The 21,846-nt window shown below is 38.7% G+C and overlaps 1 protein-coding gene across 1 annotated transcript in view; it reads right to left on the bottom strand.

The window, feature by feature from the left end:
- Positions 1 to 21,846, bottom strand: part of TTC23L (tetratricopeptide repeat domain 23 like) — a 60,656-nt gene that overhangs the window by 20,994 nt on the left and 17,816 nt on the right. The window contains exons 5-8 of the mRNA XM_030927620.1: positions 16,196 to 16,352; positions 14,703 to 14,828; positions 12,204 to 12,381; positions 10,243 to 10,351 (exon numbers count right to left, since the gene is read on the bottom strand). Coding sequence (XP_030783480.1) covers positions 10,243 to 10,351; positions 12,204 to 12,381; positions 14,703 to 14,828; positions 16,196 to 16,352 — 570 coding nt within the window. The remainder of the gene's footprint in view (positions 1 to 10,242; positions 10,352 to 12,203; positions 12,382 to 14,702; positions 14,829 to 16,195; positions 16,353 to 21,846) is intronic.

The following is a 21,846-nucleotide window of genomic DNA, read 5'->3' as shown; positions in this document are numbered from 1 at the left end:
TGTCAGTCCTCCAACTTTGTTCTTCAATGTTGTTGGTTATTCTGGCCTCTCCATGTAAACTTCAGAATCAATTTGCTAATATCCAAAAAATAACTTGCTGAGATTATTATTGGAATTGAGTTGAATCGATAAATAAAGTTGGAAGAACTGACATCTTGACTACTGAGTCTTCTTATCGATGAACATGGAATAGATATTAAATAAAGATATCTCAGTTTACTTTAGTTCTTTGATTTGTTTTTTTCTTTTTGAGATGGGGCTCACTGGTTTGCCCAGGCTGGTCTCAAGCTCCTGATCTCAAGCAATTCTCCTACCTCAGCCTCCCAAGTAGCTAGGACTACAGGAACACACCACAATACCTGGCTAGTTCTTTGATTTCTTGCATCAGAGTTTTGTTGTTTTCCTCACATATATTTCACAAATATTTTGCTAGATTTATACCTAATTTTTTCATTTCTTGGAGTGCTAATGTCAATGGTATTGTTTTAAATTTTAAATTTTACTTATTCATTGTTGGTATATAGGAAAGTATTGACTTCTGCATATTAAACTAGTATCCTGAGTCTTTTCTATAATCACTTATTAATTCCAGATTTTTTGTTGATTCTTTCAAATTTTCTAATCAATGTCATCTGCAAATAAAAAGTTATATTTCTTCCTTCACAAATATTATAGTATAGTTTTTATTTCATTTTCTTCTCTTATTCCATTAGCTAGGTCTTCCATTATGATGCTGAAAAGGAGTGGTGAGAGGAAACTGCCTTGTTCCCAATCTTAATAGAAAAGCTTCTAGTTTTTCACCATTAAGAATAATGGTGTTGACCGGGCACAGTGGATCACACCTGTAATCCTAGCACTTTGGGAGGCCGAGGTGGGTGGATCACCTGAAGTCAGGAGTTTGAGACCAGCCTGGCCAACATGGCAAAACCCCATCTCTACTAAAAATACAAAAATTAGCCAGGCATGGTGGGGGGTGCCTGTAATCCCCGCTACTCAGGAAGCTGAGGCAGGAGAATCACTTGAACCCAGAAGGCAGAGGTTGCAATGAGCTGAGATCACACCATTGCACTCCAGCCTGAGTGACAAAAGTGAAACTCTGTCTCAAAAAACAAAACAAAAAAAAGAACAATGGTGTTAGGTGCAGGTTTTTTTGTAGATGTGACTTATCAGGCTGAGGAAATCCCCCTGTATTCCTAGTTTGCTGAGAGTTTTTATCATAAATGAGTGTTGGATTCTTCCAAATGCTCTTTCTGCATCTATTGATATGATCATGCAATTTTTCTTCTTTAGCGTGTTGGTGTGATGCATTGATTGATTTTCAAATGCTGGACTGGCCTTGCATACCTGGGATAAATCCCAATTGGCTGTAGTGTACAATTCTTTTTACGCATTGATGGATCCAACTTGCTAACGTTAAGGATTTTTGCCTCTATATTCATGAGATGTATTGATCTGCAGTTTTCTTTTTTTTTTAATCTTGATAATTTTTTTTAAATTATACTTTAAGTTCTGGGGTACATGTGCAGAATGTGCAGATTTGTTACTAGGTATACATGTGCCATGGTGGTATGCTGCACCCATCAACCCGTCATCTACATTAGGTATTTCTCCTAATGCTACCCCTCCCCTAGCCCCTGACAGGCCCCGATGTGTGATGTTCCCCTCCCTGCGTTCCTGTGTTCTCACTGATCTATAATTTTCTTTTAATATCTTTGTCTAATTTTGGAATTAGGGTAATGTTGGCTTCATAGATTGACTTAAAAATAGTTACTCTGCTTCTATCTTTTGGAAGAGATTGTCAAGAATTTGTTATATGTTTGGTAGAATTCACTCGTGAACCCACATGGGATGGTTATTAATTATTGATTCAATTTCTTTAATAGAAATGGATCTGTTCAAATGGCTTAGTTTTTCTTATGTGAGTTTTGGCAGAATGTATCTTTCATGAGAGATTGACCTATTTCATCTAGGTTATTGAATTTGTGAGCCTAGAGGTTTTCATAATATTCCTTTATTGTCCTATTAATGTCCATTGGATCTGTAGTGATGTCTCTTGTTTCATTTCTCATAATAGTAATTTGTGTCCTGTCTTTTTTCCTCAGCCTGGCTAGAGGTTTATCAATTTCATTGATCTATTGAAAGAATCAACATTCAGTTTTGTTTTCTTCATTGACTTCCTGTTTTTAATTTCATTGATTTCTACTGTAATTTTTATTACTTTTTTCTTCTTACTTTGGAATTAATTTGCTCTTCTTTTTCTAGCTTCCTGAGGCAGAAACTTAGATTATTGATTTTATATCTCTTTTCCAATATACAAATTCAATGCTACAAATATCCCCCTAAGCACTATTTTTGCTGCATCCCACAAATTTTACATTGTTTTCATTTTCAAAAAAAATCTTAATTCAAAACATTTTAAAGTTTCTCTTGAGATTTCTTTTTATCTCACACATATGTGGGATATGTGTTGTTTAATCTCCAAGTATTTTGGGATTTTCCAGGTATCTTTCTGTTATTGATTTCTAGTTTAATTCCACTATGGTCTGAGAGAAGACATTGTACATTTTCTATTCTTCTAAATTTGTCAGGGTGTGTTTCATGGCCCAGCATGTTGTCTATCATGGTGAATGTTCCATGTGAGCTTGGGAAGAAAGTGCACTCTGCTATCGTTTGGATAGAGTAGTCAATAGATGCTAATTGTATTAAGTTGATTGATGGTGCCATTGAATTTGATTATGTCCTTAACTGATTTTCTGCCTGTGTGTTTGTCCATTTCTGATACAAGGGTATGATGGCTAATACTGAGTGTCTTGACTGGACTGAAGGATGCAAAGTATTGATCCTGGTTGTGTCTGTGAGGGTGTTGCCAAAGGAGTCAGTGGGCTGGGAGAGGCAGACCCACCCTTAATCTGGGTGGGTACAATCTAATCAGCTGCCACTATGGCTAGGATAAAAACAAGCAGAAGAATGTGAAAAGATTAGACTGGCTTAGCCTCCCAGCCTACATTTTTCTCTCATGCTGGATGCTTCCTACCCTCAAACATCAGACTTTGGGACTTGGACTGGCTTCCTTGCTCCTCAGCTTGCAGATGGCCTATTGTGGGACCTTGTGATCCTGTGAGTTTAATACTCCTTAATAAACTCCCCTTTATATATACATATCTATGCTATTAGTTCTGTCCCTCTAGAGAACCCTAATACAAGGGGTGTTCAAGAGTACAACTATGATAGTGAATTCATCTATTTCTTCTTACAGTGCCATCATTTTTTCCTCAAATATTTTGAAACTCTTGTTAGGCATGTACACATTAAGGATTGTATGTCTTCTTGGAGAACTGACCCCTTTATCATATGTAATGCCCCTCTTTATCCCTGATAACTTTCCTTGCACTAAGTTTGTTCTGGCTGAAACTAATATGGCTACTCTTGCATTCTTTTGATTAATGTTAGTATAGTGTATCTGTCTCCATCCATTTCCTTTTAATCTATGTGTGTCTTTATATTTAGAGTGGATTTATTGTAGACAGCATATAGTTGGGCCTTGTTTTTTGATCGCTCTGAAAATCTTTCTTTTTTTTTTTTTTTTTTTTTTTCTTTTTTTGGTGACGGAGTCTCGCTCTGTTGCCCAGGCTGGAGTGCAGTGGCCGGATATCAGCTCACTGCAAGCTCCACTTCCCGGGCTCACGCCATTCTCCTGCCTCAGCCTCCCGAGTAGCTGGGACTACAGGCGCCTGCCACCTCGCCCGGCTAGTTTTTTGTAGTTTTTAGTAGAGACAGGGTTTCACCGTGTTAGCCAGGATGGTCTTGATCTCCTGACCTTGTGATCCGCCCGTCTCGGCCTCCCAAAGTGCTGGGATTACAGGCTTGAGCCACCGCGCCCGGCCAAATCTTTCTTTAAATTGGTTTATTTAGACCACTGATGTTTAAAATAATTGTTAATATAGTTGGATTAACATTTACCATATTGTTACTTTTCTATTTGTTATCCTTTTTCTTTGTTTTTGTCTTTTACTCTTTTCCTGCCTTTTGTGGTTTTGCTTTCTAAATTTATTTTTTTATTTTTATTTTTTAGAGACAAGATTTCATTCTGTCTCCTAAGCTGGAGTGCAATGTTGTGATCATAACTCACAGCAGCCTCAAACTCCTGGGCTCAAGCAATCCCCCCACCTCTGCCTCCTAAGTAGCTAGAGTTACAGGCACAAGCCACTGCACCCAGCTCCTTTTGTGGTTAAATTGAGCATTTCATATATTCCAGTTTCTCCTTTTAGCATATCAGTTACACTTTTTTTTTTTTTTAACTCTTTTTAGTGGTTGCCCTGGAGTTTTCAATACACATTTACAACTATTCCAAGTTCACTTGCAAATAACACTATACAGTACCTTATAATAACAAAATAATCCTAATCCCTGCCTTCTGCTCCTAATCACTGTTGTCATTCATTTACATGAGAATTCATAATTAAATACACTGTTGCTATGATTTTGAACAAACTTATTTGTTAGATTAAGAATAGGAAAAATGAGGTTTTTATTTTATGATCACATTTCTTCTCCAGTGCACTTCCTTTCCTTATGTGCCTATGGATTTCTGTATCATTTTCCTTTGCTCTGAAGAACTTCTTTTAGCATTTCTTTAAGGAAAGTCATGGTACGGTTCCTGTGGAGATATATTTCCACTCTGGTACATTGTGATTCTCTTTATTTTGCTATCTCTCCAATATGTGGGGCACTGGTTTGCCATGTGACCTCAGTTCTCTATGACAGATCTAAAAGGAGTTAATTTTGCATTTTGCTTTTTACTTGTTTGGATGAAGTGATGACTTCCAAACTCCTGATATACCAGAACAGAAACCAGAAGTTTTTGCTCAGATTTTAGTGCTTATTATTTTTAATCTGGATTTCTGGGGTTCACTCCTGTGAACTTAGTGTTGACCCACTGATCTGGGCAGAGGTTGTGCTTAAATACCTTCAGCCTATTAGTCGCCCATCCTGTCAATTGATCTGCATGTAGACGAAAATGCATTCCAAGCTCTCCCATATTTCAAGTCTTCTTTGGTTGTTACTCTTTATTAGGCTCCCAAGTATCTCCTGCAGATGTATATATAGTTTTGTGGGTATCCAGGGATGTGGGGAGAGCTCATTTAGCCCTTCTGTGGTCTCCCCATTAAAATTTCTGATGCCACTCACACCAACCAACCAGGACAGCAACTTCAGGATAGTGTCAACATGCAGACTTTCCTCTTTTCATTTCCTCCAGAGTTTGCCCCGTTTATCTGATAAACCTGTGGGTTTTTATCCCTTTCATTATATTAAGTCTGCCTCCAATGCCAGCAAAGCTGCCGGTTCTCCTGTGCAGCCCATGGCGATAACATTGCAATTCTCATGGACCTATCTGGGGCAGTGGATGGAAGCAGCCCCAGGCAGGATGGCCACAGATTTTCTCTTTTCTCAAAGCTCCAGCAGTTTTTTCAAAATAAATGCTTTGCAATTTGTTCTCTTTATCTGCTTCCAGCACTATCAAATAGTTGTTTATGATCGTTTTATTCAGTTTGTGTGACTGTATGTGTGGATATGATTTACAGACCTCTTCACAAAGTCAGTGTCTAGTGTCTGTTTACATTTTGATGAAATCTTACTTTGTAGTTTAATGTTTACCTAAATGTAACTATAAACAATAGTATTATTTTGTGTGTCCTAAAAATGCAGCTGTTTTTCCTTAATACTTTTTAAAAATTAACCTTGATATCTACAGGTATAGTCCGGTCCTTTTTTTAAAAAAATTTTTTGAGACATAGTCTCTCTCTGTCGTCCAGGCTGGAGTGCAGTGGTGCGATCTCAGCTCACTGCAAGCTCCGCCTCCCGAGTTCACGCCATTCTCCTGCCTCAGCCTCCTGAGTAGCTGAGACTACAGGCGCCCGCCACCATGCCCAGCTAATTTTTTTATTTTTATTTTTGTATTTTTCAGTAGAGATGGGGTTTCACTATGTTAGCCAGGATGGTCTCGATCTCCTGACCTCGTGAACCGCCCGCCTTGGCCTCCCAAAGTGCTGGGATTACAGGTGTGAGCCACCTCGCCTGGCTTTTTTTTTTTTTTTTTTTCTTGAGACGGAGACTGGCCCAGGCTGGAGTGGAATGGCGGGATCTCGGCTTACTGCAACTTCCGCCTTCTGGGCTCAAGTAAGTCTCCTGTCTCAGCCTCCCGAGTAGCTGGGATTACAGGCGCACGCCACCAAGCCCGGCTAATTTTTGTATTTTTAGTAGAAACGGGGTTTCACCATGTTGGCCAGTATGGTCTCAAACTTCTGATCTGAGGTGAAACACCTGCCTCGGCCTCCCAAAGTGCTGGGATTACAGGCGTGAGCCACTGCGCACGGCCCAAGTCCAGTCCTTTTAACAACTACAAAATTCCATGTAGTGAATACACCAAATTTTCCTTTTACTTATCGATAAATATTTGGGTTTTTTTTACAGTTACAACTAGTGACACAGTGAACATCTTTATTCATGTTTGCTTTAAATTTTACTAGATATTATCAAATTAGTCTCCAAATTTAATATCAATTGACACTCACTCCTACTAGTAATGAATAAACATACCCATTTACCCATAATTTGCCAACTGCAAATTTATATTTTTAAACTTTTAAAATTTTCACATAGGATGGGTGAAATTCTGATCTTGCATTTTTAAAGATACATACCATTTTAAGATATGTGACATCCTGCCAAATTGCTCTCCAGAGTTTTTATCAAATCTCATCAATCCTGGTGTTATCATTTTTTAAAATTTTGACAATTTGGTAGACAAAAACAGTAACTTTGCTTTTATTTTTTAATTACTAGTATGATTGAAACTTTTTCCACATGAATTTTGGCCTTATTTATTATTTTTAGAGACAGGGTCTTACTGTGTTGCCCAGGCTAGAGTGCAGTGGCAGGCTTATAGTTCACTGCAGACTTGAACCCTTAACTCAAGCAATCCTCCCATTTCAACCTCCTGAGTAGCTAGGACCATAGGCACGTGCTACTACACCCAGCTTTTCTTTATTTTGTAGAGATGGAGCCTCAAAATTCCTGGCTTCAAGTGATCTTCTCATCTTGGCCTTTGTATTTATTTTTTATCCAGGCCTTGGTACTTTTTTAAAGCCTATTTTTTTCTATGTAAATATAAATTTTAGCTCTTACATTTAGGACAATGATCCATTATTAATGTTTGTGTACGGCATGAGCAAGAGTCTAATTTTTTTTTTTTGGCATGTGGTATCCAGTTGTTCCAGTATTATTTGTTTTAAAGACTGTCCTTTCCATATTGAATTACTTTTGCACATTTATCAAAAATTAATTGGCCATAATTATATGGGTCTATTTCTGTACTCCACTGTGTTCCAATGACTCTGATCTCTTTGTCTGTCCCTTCACCAATATACCACATTCTCTTGATTACTGCTTGATAGTAAATCTTAAAATCAGGTACTATGATTCCTCCAACTATATACTTTTCCAAAACCATTTTAGCTATACTAATTTCTTTGCTTTTTCACACAAACTTTAGAGTCAGCTTGTCTATATTTACAAATGCTTCTGTTGGGATTTTAATTATAATTATGTTAAATCTGCAGATCAATCTTGGAAGACTGATATCTTTACTATATTTTCTTCCAATCCATACATAGTATATCTATTTATTTAGGTCATCTTTAATTTCTTTCATCAGTTTTGTAGTTTTCAGCACATAAATACTGTATATATTTTGATAGATTTATACTAAATATTTCATTTGTAGGGATGGGGCTATTGTGATTTTTAAAAAATTTTTGTTTCCAGTTGTTCGTTGCTACTATATAGAAATACAATTAAGTTTTGTGCATTGACCTGGTATCCTGTGACCTTGCTAAACTTAAACATATTAGTTCTAGGATTTTTGTAGATTATTTGGCATTTTCTACAGAGACAATCATTTTGACTGCAAATAGGGACTATTTTATTTTTCTTGCCTTCTTGCATTTGCTGGACTTCAAGTACTATGCTGAATAGGAGCAATGAGAGTGAACATCCTTGCCTTGTTCTTGATCTTGAGGGGTAAAGTACTCAGTCTTTCACCACTAAGCATGAAATTAACTGTAGGGTTTTTTGTAAATGCCTTTTATCAGATTAAGGAAGTTCCTTCCATCATGAATGGATGTTGAATATTGTCACACGCTTTTTCTGCAACAACTGATAAAATCAGGCGCTTTCCATGACTGGACTGTTAATATGGTAGAGGTACACTGACTGAAATTTGAATATTAAACCGGTGTGACATCCTCAAGAAAAAAACTTCACTGATCACAGTGGTCTATGACCATACCACCCTAAACACACCAGATCTAATTTGATCATGGTATGTTATTTATATATTGCTATATATTTTGTTGCTTTTTTCATCTACACCCATGAAAGGTCTTGATCTATAGTTGTCTTGTTTTTTTCTTATAATGTCTTTGCCCAGTTTTGATATCAGGGTAATGCTGGCCTCATAAAATTAGCAAGTGTTTTCTCCTCTTCTGTTTTCTGAGACAGATTATGTAGAATTGTGTGTTATTCCTTCTTTAGATGTTACATAGAATTCCCCAGTGAAATCATCTGGGCCTGGAGATGTCTTTCTTAAAAGATTAACTACAAATTTATTAAAAAGAAATAGTTACGGGTCCATCCAGGTTGTTCATCTTGACTACATTGTTTTTACTTTCATTTATGGTACTTTGTGACAGATAGAAACTTTAGACCTGTACTCCACTGTGTTCCAATGACTCTGATCTCTGTGTCTGTCCCTTCACCAATATACCACAGTCTCTTGATTAATGCTTTATAGTAAATCTTAAAATCAGGTACTATGATTCCTCCAACTGTATGCTTTTCCAAAACCATTTTAGCTATCCTAATTTCAAACTCTTCTTTTATGGTATGTCTTTGTGTGCTTAGAAAAGTTCTTTCCTCCAATTTTTAATTTTAGTATTTGTATTCCAGTACTATATTTTCTTCTCATTAATTTACACTTTTAGTTTTGATGCATAAAATGTTAGTCCACCTGGAATTTAGTGAATGATATAAAAATCTATATTTTTAAAGTTAAAAATTAGTATATAAGAAAAGGATGAAGTGGCCTTGAAATCTCTCAACTCTATAAACATAAAAGTTTTTTTTTCTCACTTTAAAAAAAAGCTAAAATTTGTACATATTCACAGACTAAATTTCTTATAACCACAAAGACTACTTTTAAAAAGCTCAAATATATATGGAGAATATATACTGTGAATATAGACGAGGAAATCTTAAAAGGAGAAAGATGACTAGCTGAAAAACAAAGAATCAGGAAGTCTTCAATGGATATTTATGCTTAAAAAATAATTAAAAGAATAATTAAAAGAAAAAATGTTTAATGAATGGGGAATACAAGCATTGAAAAAAGTAGGATGCAAAGCTTTCTCTATAATTCTGTCCATCTCTCTAACTGGAAAATAACATACACAAAAAGGTTATTTTTATAAGCAAAGAAAACAGACAGTTTTAAAATGATCAAATTACATTCTTCATGAAGCCTAAATTCCTCCTGACAGGCCACTGAATCCATCAGTGTCCATTAATCTGATCAAGCCAGCAGAGAATGATACATTGTCCTCCCTCACTGGTTCATTTGTGTCTCTCCCAAAGACACCCACTTTCAAAAAGATGACCTTGCCAGACAAAGAACTATTGTTGAAGCATAAATTAATCAGTTGGCTTTCTCTGTAACCCCCAGTATCTAACTATTGAATATAGGTCAAGAAAATGCTGCTAACAAACATTCTCTCTTGCAAACCAGAGGAAAAGAGTCAAGGAGACTGAAAGTGGAGGAGGAGATGGGGAACCAATGCTTTACCCATTTATCACTGGATTTCCTCATCAACTGATACTGCACAGCCACTTTCACAGTGTGTGTGATATCTACTAGTTAAGAAGATGAATCTTGCTGAGATGCAAAATAAATAAAGGATACAGAAATCAGATGATTTATTTGTTTCTGACATTCCAACAATGTGGAAATCAGATGATTTATTTGTTTCTGACATTCCAACAAATGTGGAGGTATATTATCAGGTTTAAATTAATGTGTAATTGATTTTGTATGAGATTGCGACTCACCTAATCTTTCCATTACAGGAATAAATAGCTAATTAGAATAGTAGATAGACGATTTGCCAATGTGCTACCTCTTTTACCTACCCCTGTGCTGGGCCTCTCCAGACATGGCATAAGCTTTGGCCAGTAACGCACTCGTTTCTGCAGTTTTGGGGCTGACTTCAGTGAACAAAGAAACACAGATAGAATGAGCCTGGAATAAAGAAAGTCATGACAAGGTAAGCACCCAAATGACAGTGTTCACTGTGGATTTAGATGAGAGGTGAGTTTGAGTCCCAGCTCCGCCACTTCCTAGCTATGAGTCTTGTGCAAGTAATGTCACCTTCATTCGTAGAAGGAATATATAATTCCCACTGTTTAGGGTTTGGGAAAGATTAAGTGAGATGGTGTATGCAAAGCACAGGGCACAGTACTCATCACATTGTAAGTTCTCAATAAATGTTAGCTAGTATAATTTTTATTAGATTTTATAGCAAAAATAAAGTCATAACCTTAGCTCAGTCTCACTAGACTGAACTCCAGTCTCGAAGGCATTCTTATAAATGTAAATCAGGGATAACTGGAATAGTACTTGTTACAAAAACTTGTTGTAAATATTAAATAAATTAATGGTTAATATATGTAAAGTGGTTAGAACACCACCCAGCATATAGTAAGCACTAAAAAAGTGTTAGATTTTATATTATTTGTGCTAAAATGGAAGGAGTAACACTTGGAAAAGAGAAAGAGAAAAACATTGAGTCCACACCCACCAGCCACAAAAGAACCACCTGTGCTTAATATTTCACAGGCCAAATTGTTTCAAAGAGCTGAGGGATTATCAGAGAAGACTTTGGAGCTGAGACACAGGGCAGAGCTGTTATGAGTACAGGTGTATGGTCAGATTTGGAGTTCAAATCCCTGCTTTACTATCTGTTAGCTATACAGTGTCAGCTGAGTTAGCTAAAACTCTTTGGGCTTCAGTTTTCTCATCCTTAAAATGAGATAAAACAATAATGGTACCTACTTCATAGAGCTACTGTACAGATTAAATGAATCAATATATCCTCTAGGGCACTTAGAAAAAGCATTCCGTAAGTTTTAACTCTTATCTTTTGGTGCTTTTGGGAAACCAAAATATTTGATATTTGTTGTTTTATTCATTCTGATCTGACCACTGCTTTAAGAAAGTCTTGAACACAAAAACCAGACTGGCTTTTTCTGTAAGCAGTGGACTCCCTGCCTTCACAGCAGCGTTCTCTGACATCTCTCCAGTGTGATATTTATAATCGTAGATTGTCAGATTGTTTGCAATGCCTTTTCTTCCGAATCTGTTTTCAGGTATACTGTTAGAATGCATGCACCTTTTCTGTGATACAGGATATCCAGTATTTTGATCTGTTTGTCACTGTGGGAGATGCTTGAAGCCATGGGCAGCATTCTCCTTTGGAGAGAGAAAAGGTGAATTTAGCAGCTTCGACTACATGATACATAAAAGTACCCTAAACTGTTACCATATGATAGACTCAACATTCCTTCCTACGTTTTGTTTTGTTTTCCCCTGGGCATTTGTCAAGTTAGTTACCTCCAAGTGAAACACCCTTTTGTTAGTTTAACCTTAGGTTTGGAAATATAATCAGCTAGACTAGTTTAAAGTACAAATGACAGCATTACCCTAAAATATCATGATTTTTCATTTAAAAAGGCCCTTTGTTTTTGCTGAAGATGTAAGTTTGGTTGTCCCCGTATCTTTTTTCCTTGGAGTAGACTCACATTTTGCTTCTATTTCCCAGCACCAACAGAGATGAGAGTGGGTGCCTGGGAAGGGGAAGTGCTGTCTGCACAGCCAATGACACAGCACATTCACCCACCTGAGTCAGTGTTCTCTGGCCTGGTCATTTAAGGTTTGATCAAGGGCTCTTAGGTGGATCTGGAGGCAAGTCAGGGTTAAAACAGAATCAATTCCAGCCCTTGTTCTTCTGAGAAGCCCATGCTTCCCCGGCCCTGAGAACCAGGCCTGGGGCCAAACAAGGCAACCCAGCCTGGGCTCTGGCCAACCCACTGACCTGCTGCAAGTACTGGATGGCCTGGTTGTGGTTCCTCCTTAGCTGCTCGATCTGAGCAGTTTCCTCATACAGGCTGATCAGATCTGACGTCCTGTCACCCTTGGCAGCAATAACATCGCCAATTGCCTTTTCAAAGTATGTCAGTGCTAGGTTCAATCTGTGGATGGCCAAGGAGGCTCTGCAAGAAAAGGGATGAAAGTAGAAACTCACAGAGAGGCCACTTACTTTGCAGACACAAAAGGAACTGATTCCAAGAATTAGAGAATTTGGCCTTCGTAGGCCCATCATCTTGGTAGCTGGCTCAAAAATCCAGCCTTGTTGTAAATAAACTCCAATTATCCTGCATTTTATCCATCAGATTTCACTGACTACTCATTAAACCCATTACTATGTCGTGCTGTTGTCTAATTTTTTAAAAAGGCAAATGGAAAAAATGGCTTCCAGGAATTCACAAGATGGGATAATTTACCCATAAACATAGACTTTCTAAAATCAAAATAAAATTTTATTACCTCTGGTTCTCTTTCAGGCCAAAGAAAGTTTTTGCTTTGTTTTGTTCCATTTAATTTGGCCAATTCCTCCTCAGTTTAAAATGAGAGAGGATAGAAAAAAAATGTAAATATTCCCCAAAGAGAGTGATTAAATAAATTATAGCATATGATAAATAAAATACCTCAGAGACATTAAAAGTCATGTTTTCTTTTTAGACAGATATGGGGAGATATTAAAATTGTGCTAAAAGAAAAAATATATAAAACTGCACTGAAAATGTGATCCACATAGAGATATAGTTATCGATATCCACATATATCTGTCCAAAATGTTCACAGCAGTTATGTCTGTGTGGTGGTATCACAGTTGGCTTATTTGTTCTTTATACCTGTCTATATTTTCAAAATTTTCCACAACAAAGTTGGGAATATAATTTTTTTAAATGAGGATAAAACAGTATCTCATTGAGGTTTATTTTTCCAGAGACAGCAAGACAAAATGAGAGCATGGGTAGTTCAAAGCTGGTTCTGGTAGTTATTAGCTTTATCAAACTCTATGAGCCTACATTTCCTTCTAAATAAAACAATTGAGTTTATACTGCAAGTGTGTTGTGAAGAATAATATTCAGTGTAAAATCACCTAACATGTAGTAGATACACAATCAATATTCCTTCCTCCTCACTCCAATATTTGTATTCCTAAGTTGAATTAAAAATATATGTGTAAGCCAGGTGTGGTGGTGTCTTGCCTGTGGCCTCAGCTATGGAGGAGGCTGAGCCCGGGAGTTCGAGGTTTCAGTGAGTTCTGATTGCACCCTGCACTCCAGCCTGAGTGACAGAGTGAAAAGCTATCTAAATGAAAATGATAGAAATACCTACCCTCATTGGCTGTCATGAGGACTAAGTGAAATAAATTATGTAAAGCACTTAGAACAGTGTCCAGTATGTAGTTATACTTAGTAGGCACTCTAACACTTAGAACAGGACATGCATAAAAAAGGTATTCAATAAATACTGGAGAATGGATAAACAAAATGAGCACCAGAGTTTTTCTGAAAAAGGAGTAAGGCTATCTTTCACATAAAGCAGAAAAACTTTAGGCCTTATGTGACAGGAGTAGACATTCACCAGACTGTAATTTATTGCCCTATGGACTTAAGTCCATAGTTTGATTTAGTTCTGGACATTCCAACATCTCCCCATTTCCCATTTGACTTCTAGATTCATGGTTGTTTAGAGGAGGCAGACATGATGCATGTATTTCATTTACTTACCATTCAGTCATACACCCTACTGTGCCAAGTGCTTACAGTTCTGGAAACAGATTGCTTTCAAGGATGTAAAGATATTTGAAAAATCTAGGGAACAGTAAACTCTTTATTCTTTTTCTTCTAACAATCTGATGGGCCCACATTCATTTCTAAATATTTTGATTCTCGGAGGATCCCTAACTCAACAGCAAGACAGTTAAATCTTGTTCTGTCTTAAACAAATTCCATGAACTTTGTTTTCATATGGAACAGCACTTTTCTTAAAAATGCACATGCTGTGCATGGCTTTCACAGCTTCCAGTTAATTGTCTTCATTAAGTGTTTCTTCATCTAAAATGTCACATGTAATGACAAAAATAGGTGGCAATTCAGAAAAAAATATATTAGAGTGAGCATGAGAGGCAAGTGTAAGGAAGACTAAGAGTTAGTGAGTTCAGATTACAGATCCAACATTTACAAGCTATATTATCTTGGACAATTTGTTTAACCTCGGCTTCAGTCTCCTTGACCGCCCCCCTTTAATAAAATAATGGTCATACCAACTACCTCAATAGCTGTTGTGAGGATTACATGGGGCAGTACACAAAAAGCACAGTGTATGCGTTTGGTAAATATGAGCCTGTTTTATTATCATTTGAGTTTCTGGGGTTTTTTGCTCTAAATATTTTTCTCCCTAATATCATGTAATTCCAGGCCTCATTCATAAAATCCTCAGCTTCTCCAAGCCCAGATCTTACCTGCCCAAAGCAAGTGTTAGGTCTTTCTCAGAGACTTGTAGTTCACAAATGCCTCCTTCATATAATTCTTTCAGCTCCTTCATGTTTCTCTCTGCCTTCTGCAGGTTGAAATAGGCTTCTCTGCCAGTGAAACAGTCAAGGAAAATGCCAAGCACTCAAACTAACATCCACTGCACAGGGACAGCAGGTGATAAGGAAACAAAAGGGGCTCTTGGAAAAATGAAGCAATATTAAAACTTAGCTATGTTCTTTATTTTCCATGTATTATGCTGTCAAGAAGGAAGAATTCTTTAGAAAAGGAACAGGGGCTTGGGTTTCCTGTGGTGGTTGCCGGAATCCAAGACTAGAGTAGGAAGGGTTTGCAGGAGTGAACGGAAACTGTAAATTACACTCGATTTCCTTGAGAGGCATCTACTGCGTGACAATAGTTATTCATTTTTCCCAAGCCTATTCCTGTGAATGGTAAAAAGAGACTAATTACTCTGAAAGGAACTTTCTGGGTCATTTAGAAGGTCCAAGCAAAGCAGGTTTTGGGCCAGAGGCAAACAGCAGAAAAGCAAAAAAATCCCTTTAATTCCCAAACATGCTTCTATTTCCCACATTTTCAATAGCCCCCTGCTAAGAGTATAACAGAGGAAGGCCACATATCAGATTTTGCAAGTTGAACATTGGGACCAAAAAAGTAGAGAGGCGGATGTGTGGAGAGGAGACTGGGGACACATGGGCTCATGGAGTGCTCATGATGATTTGTGAACATCAAATGCCCTTAACATCTTTCCAGTGGAGATGGTACAAAAGGCTGTCAAAATCTCCAGTTCTGAGGAAAGGCACATATAACAGTCCCCCTCTGGGGGTTTGCAGAACTACTTGTTTTGTCTATTTTGCTTGGCCTCCAGCCTCATGGGCAGTATCCGCAAGAGCATTTCAAAAAACTAAAATGATCGAGAATCAGTTAAATCAGTGGTTTTGGGCTGCAAATTACAATCTCTGGAGGGCTTTTAAAAATTTCAATGAACAGATGTACCTCAGAGCCTCTCAGTCAAAATCTTTGGGGTAGGAACAGACAGCAGAAATTCTTAAAGCTCCCCAGGGGATTACAATGTGCAGCCTAGTTTGCCAAATTGTGCTTTAAATTATCGCCCATTCTCTCCATCCCTACACCACCACTACCACCACCCGCAACCTCATTGCTAATACTGATTTTCTTGGGTGCTCAATGAAGAGCAGAACAGACTCAGAAAACCTTTGACTGGCTAGGTGATATGTCACTAGTGAAATCTCTTCCATGGCCCAACTCAGAGTTTATATGAATAGACACAGGAAGAGAATACACACCCTTCTAGATGGAGAGGAGAGGCTTGTGGAGGGTCTCAATGTTGGAACAGATCTACAAGGCCTTGGTTCCATTTCCCACCCTCCTGTATGAGATGACCCATCTAGCATGTGTGGCCTGTGGCCCCGAACACTAAACACAGCTGGGAAGGGAAGGATATCGGTTCTGCAGGAGCCAGGCCACCCCCAGAGTGTAGTACAGCATGACCAGAGCTTCCAGGATTTCCTCTTTCTCCTTATCTGAGGTCGTATTTGCCTTCCAGGTCAACAGTGTATTCTTGGCCGACACAGCATGTTTCTTGGCCTGAACTGGGAGGCCTGGGGGAGTTAGAGGGTGGGTAGCAAGAAAACAGACATTAAAAAGGCATGCTTCAGTCAAAAACATTCCTGGGAGGGGATAAAGTGGGCAGTGTAGTTGTCACATGGTTTATAGCATTGGTTCCTAAATCTGGCTGTGAATCAGAATTATTGGAAATGCTTGTAAAGAATACAGATTCCTGGGCCCCACCCAAGACCTACTGAGTGGGGAATCTCCAGAGAAGTGGGGTCCAGGGATCTCTAATTTTAATCTGCACCACAAGTGGTTCTTATTCAGCCCTCTCAACATTAGCCTTCAGACCTCAGTTTGGAACTCAAGGTAGAGACAGGAATGGAAGGTGAGTATCCTATTTCTGGTCCTACCTGCCACTAATGCCATGTGACCTTTTCAACCCACAAAGCTTCTCCATCCTCCAATTGTTGAACAACAATAATAATTATAGAAGCTGCCCCTTATCAAACACATGGAGATAGTCCAGGAACAAAGTAGGTTATGCCATAGAATGCTGTGCATTGAGCATTCTGGAAAAGCCATTCTGTAAATACAAGGGCTTATGAATGCAATTACTTCCATCTGGGGATTTTTTTTTTTTTTCAATCTAAGATGAATCTGGTGATACTAACTGGTCACATAACACACATAAAAAGATTGCAATTGCTAAATGCAATGAGGCCCCAAACTCGGAAGACAAAGGCAAGGCCAGACCCTAGGTAGACAGAACTGGTGGCATTTTTCCCCTGGTTTTATCTTTTCTTTTTTTTTTTTTTTTTAATATTTAAAAATACAAAACTTGTGCCCAGGGCTGACTTTCCATAGACTGCAGGGAGGGAGCTGCTCTGCTACATACAAAACCCTAAGCCAGAAGCAGGTCATCTAATGATTTAGCACCAGGTTCCTCTCAAATATGCATTGCATGAAGGGTGAAAGGGCAGCCCCAAATCTCATTTTTTCCCCTTGTGTTTTGCTGATGTTCCCGGGCACTTACACGAGCTGCTCTTTGTCTAGTCAACAGAGGTAGACTTGGGAAGACTGAAAACAACAGGTAGGGTTCACTTTCAGCCCTCTCTCTGCAAGTTCCTAGGGGCTGGTAAACATACTCACCCCTGCCAAGTAGGACACTGTGCCCCTAATCCTCACTTCACACCACCAGCCCCAGTCCTACTCAGCAAACTGCCTTTGGCTCCTGAAGCCTAGTTTCACAGAATGGGTGCAAGTCAATAGCAATAAGGATAAATTTAAAAGTCTGTCTTTGATACCTGGGCCCTCATGTGTTCTAAGTGCACCTCCTGAATTAGTTATAGCAATGAAAGGGAACACGGTCTTCCCTGGGAGAGTTCTAAAGGTGACTGACCCAGGTCCCTTTTCCCTTTTGCCACCATTGTCTAAGCAGCAGTGTCAAAATGAAGTTCAATTCTTTTGTGACTTCTGACCAAAGCAAGAACCATAAAAAAGCATTTCAAATGCACCTTCCCAAATTCACAAGAAGATTATGTCTTCCCCTTTCCAAACAGCTGAGACAAAAGTACAATGCTTGATCCATGGCCCCCAAAAAGGATAATGAAGTTCAGATTGTGCAAGGACACTATAAAGGTCAGCAAACTGGCAAAGTAATCCAGGTTTACCAGAAGAAATATGGCATCCGGCTGGGCGCGGTGGCTCACGCCTGTAATCCCAGCACTTTGGGAGGCCAAGGGGGGCGAATCACAAGGTCAGGAGATGGAGACTATCCTGGCCAACATGGTGAAACTCCATCTCTACTAAAAATACAAAAATTAGCTGGGCGTTGTGGTGTGCACCTGTAGTCCCAGCTACTAGGGAGGCTGAGGCAGGGGAATCACTTGAATACAGGAGGTGAAGGTTGCAGTGAGCCGAGATCACGCCACTGCACTCCAGCCTGGCAACAGAGCGAGACTGTTTCAGAAAAAAAAAAAAAAAAAAAAAAAAAAAAGGCATATACTGACAGGGTGCAGTGGGAAAAGGCTAATGGCACAACTATCCATGTGGGCATTGACCCCAGCAAGGCAGCTATCACTAGGCTAAAACTGGAAAAGAACAGAAAAAGATCCTTGAGCAGAAAGTCAAATCTCACCTAGTAGGAAAGAAAAATAGTAGATAGGAGGAAGAAATATTTGAGAAGATGCAGGGGTAAAGTATCCCTATATACACCTTTCATTAAAAACTGCAAAAATAAAAATAAATAAAAGTGACCCAGAGCCAAGAAGTCTCTGCAGAATACTCAGAAATACCTGTTCTATTGGTCTCTACTGAAGAGAAAAATGGACTCTGATGAAAGAGAGGGTTGTGCCCTAAGTTAAGGGTGGCCTTCAAATTGCACTGTGCATTATAAACACCCTATTAAAATGCAGATTCCTGTACTACACTTCCAGTAGTTACAGCTCACAGGTTCTCGGATAAGAACCAAGAATACACATTTAAAACAAGCAACCATGTTTCAGACGGTAACCAAGGGTTCTCATTTGTAAGAACTAATCTTGGTATTAATGCAAGGCTGGCTGAGGACCACACTTGGAGAAACACATAGTTAGTAAAATCTTTACAGAAGAAGTAGGACTCAGATTGTTTTTCAAGAGTGGATTGGATTTTGACTGATACAAGGAGGGATTTCCTCTTGGATTAAATAGCTTGAGGCCTTGAAGATAGAATAAGCAAGCATGTGTATGTATGTGTGCCGCACTGGGGGATGAGGTTAGGTGGATACAGGATTGTTAGGGAAGGTAGAAAGATGACTGAAAGGAAACTCTGAATTGAAAAACATATAAACAGGCCGGGCGCGGTGGCTCATAACTGTAAAGTGCCTCCCAGCACTTTGGGAGGCCAAGGCGGGTGGATCACGAGGTCAGGAGATCGAGACCATCCCGGCTAACACGGTGAAACCCTGTCTCTACTAAAAAAAAAAAAATTAGCTGGGTGTGGTGGCGGGCACCTGTAGTGCCAGCTACCCCCGAGGCTGAGGCAGGAGAATGGCATGAACCTGGGAGGCGGAGCTTACAGTGAGCCAAGATCGCACTACTGTACTCCAGCCTGGGCAACAGAGTGAGACTCCGTCTCAATGGAAAAAAGAAAAAAGAAAAAAAGAAAAACGTATAAGCTATGCATTGAATATGTAAAGCATCTTGGATGATGTCTTAATTTGTATGTGCTGCTGTAACAGAATACCTGAGACCAGGTAATCTATAAAGAACAGAAATTTCTCACAGTTCTGGAGGCTGAAAAGTCTAAGATGAAGACACCAGTTTCTTGTGAGCGACCTCTTGCTGTGTTCACATATGATGAAAAGAGGAAGAAAAAAAGAACCAAACACCACAAAAAGCCTCTTTTATAAGGGCCTTAATCCCGTTTATGAGGGAGAAGCCCTCATAGCCTAATCACCTCTGAAAGGCCCCACTTCTTGATGCTATCACAGTGGCAACACCTGAACTTTGGAGTGGACAGGCTCGGACCTTAGTAGATGCCAAGATGAGGAGGGGGAATTAGATCTGTTACATAACAAGGAGTCTTCACAGGTCTGGAGGAAGAAGACAGCATCATTAGTTAGCTCACAGAAAACTCTGCTTCGAATACTGGAAGCTGAGATTGCTACTTTAGACCAAGAAAATAAAGTAGAAAACTGAGAAAGTGTTTTGACCAAACAGGTCATTTTCCACAAGTAGGTGGGCCATTGGGAATGTGTCATTAAGGACTGTAAAAACCAAACTCAAGACAGTTCCCTGGGTCCTTAGGAAGAAGAAAGGTGAAACTGGAGGAGCTACTGAAAACCACCCCAAATCAGCAGACACTCCTTCTGGGCTTGTGAATGTCAAATAAAACAACTACCACTCAAGAAAGTTGTTCTGAGGCAGTCCCTGAGGCTTTGCAAGCCTGCACCCTCCCTGCAAAGTATCCCATGCTGGTTGTGCAATTCCCAGGAGGAATAATTTCCCTCTCTGCTCAGCAGCGAATTAATCATACGGTTCCTTGCTTTCACACGACTAGGCCCCACATTGTGGGACTTCTGATGGAAAAGCTGAGCCACAAGGGACTTAAGCAAACTGAACAAGGATCTTGATTTAAAACAATTTATTATAGTTTAAGCCCTAAAGGGGAAAAACTTCTTTCACCTTCCCAGAATCCACTCTGATCTCCAAAGTGGAATGCATGAACTCTATGGGTATGCAATATGCCATAAGAGTGTGAGGAGGAAATCAAAACTTCTCTATTTTTTTTTAATCTGAAGCCTTTTCCTATTTTATTACTATTTATATTACATAACACATCAATACTGTTGTACACAATCTATTTAAAATACACATATAAAAAGTAATTGATTGTTTGCTCAAGTTTCTTTTAGTGATAAGGGAGCTGTCTCTTGAGTTTGGAGACCACTGCTCTAGACAAATGTTTTCCAACCTTTTCAAGTATGAAAGAGCTCTTTTTATATTTAAAAAAACCCACATGGCTTCCTCCACTTGTGATAATTATTTTCATAGACCATGATACTTGAAAAAAATCGTATTGACAAAAGTACTATGAATTCAGTATCAGTAACACTTTGAAATGAATTTATGTTTATTAAGTCTAAATCCTCTTTCATATAAAAAGAACACTGTGTATAAGATTATTGTATATATCCATGAAGGATGCTTCACAGACCAAGTCACTTCTCTGTATCTGCCTTCCCAAGCCAAGGATAACACCGTTCTATCTGCACTGACAGTGCAGCAGTTTTCAAGGTACAAGGCAGAGGGGCAGCAAGGCCTGCTTCTGGAGCCCAAGATTCAGAAATTACAAGGAAATATTGATGAGATGGCAAAATGAGTCCAAAGATTGCCCAACAAACATATCAATCATTTTGCTTTAGTATGGGTTGGGATTCTATCATTGATGTCTGCTACACTGACTCAGACCAGAGAAAATCTCCTCAGAGCTACCCAATCTTTGGAGGTTGTTATTGTCACCAGAGAGCAGTCACCTTTGATCATCATCTATATTTAAGCAGTTACTGTGGCATGGTGATTAAAAGAGCAGGGTCTAGAGTCACACTCTCCAGGTACAAATTCTGGTTTAGTCATTATGACTTGAACATCCTTATGACTTGAAAAAGTTACTTAATCTATGTGTGCCTGTTTATTCACCTACAAAATGGTACTGAAAATATATCTTGCAGAGTTGTTGCAAGGATTAATTTAATATAAAAAAAGGATTAAATAGTGCCTAAATGAAGTGAGTTTGAAGAAATATTAGCCATTATTATTATTATTACCAACGTCCATTTCTCTCATTGAGTAATTTACTACATTTGTACTTATTTTGAACATTTTTCATAGTGCTGTTTACAGAATCTTTGTAAAAGGCTTGCATTCTCAAATGCAGACTCACTTCAGGTAGGTATCAGGCTTCTTGTGGGTCAGATTACCTGGTTTTTATCATTCTCTGTTGTTTCTGTACCAGTTTTTGTGTCTTTATTTCAACCAACTAGACAAAGAAGGCAGAGCT

This window comes from Rhinopithecus roxellana, chromosome 3, assembly GCF_007565055.1.
Source record: "Rhinopithecus roxellana isolate Shanxi Qingling chromosome 3, ASM756505v1, whole genome shotgun sequence".
Lineage (NCBI taxonomy): Eukaryota > Metazoa > Chordata > Mammalia > Primates > Cercopithecidae > Rhinopithecus > Rhinopithecus roxellana.
This window is presented reverse-complemented; position numbering and strand designations above follow the sequence as displayed.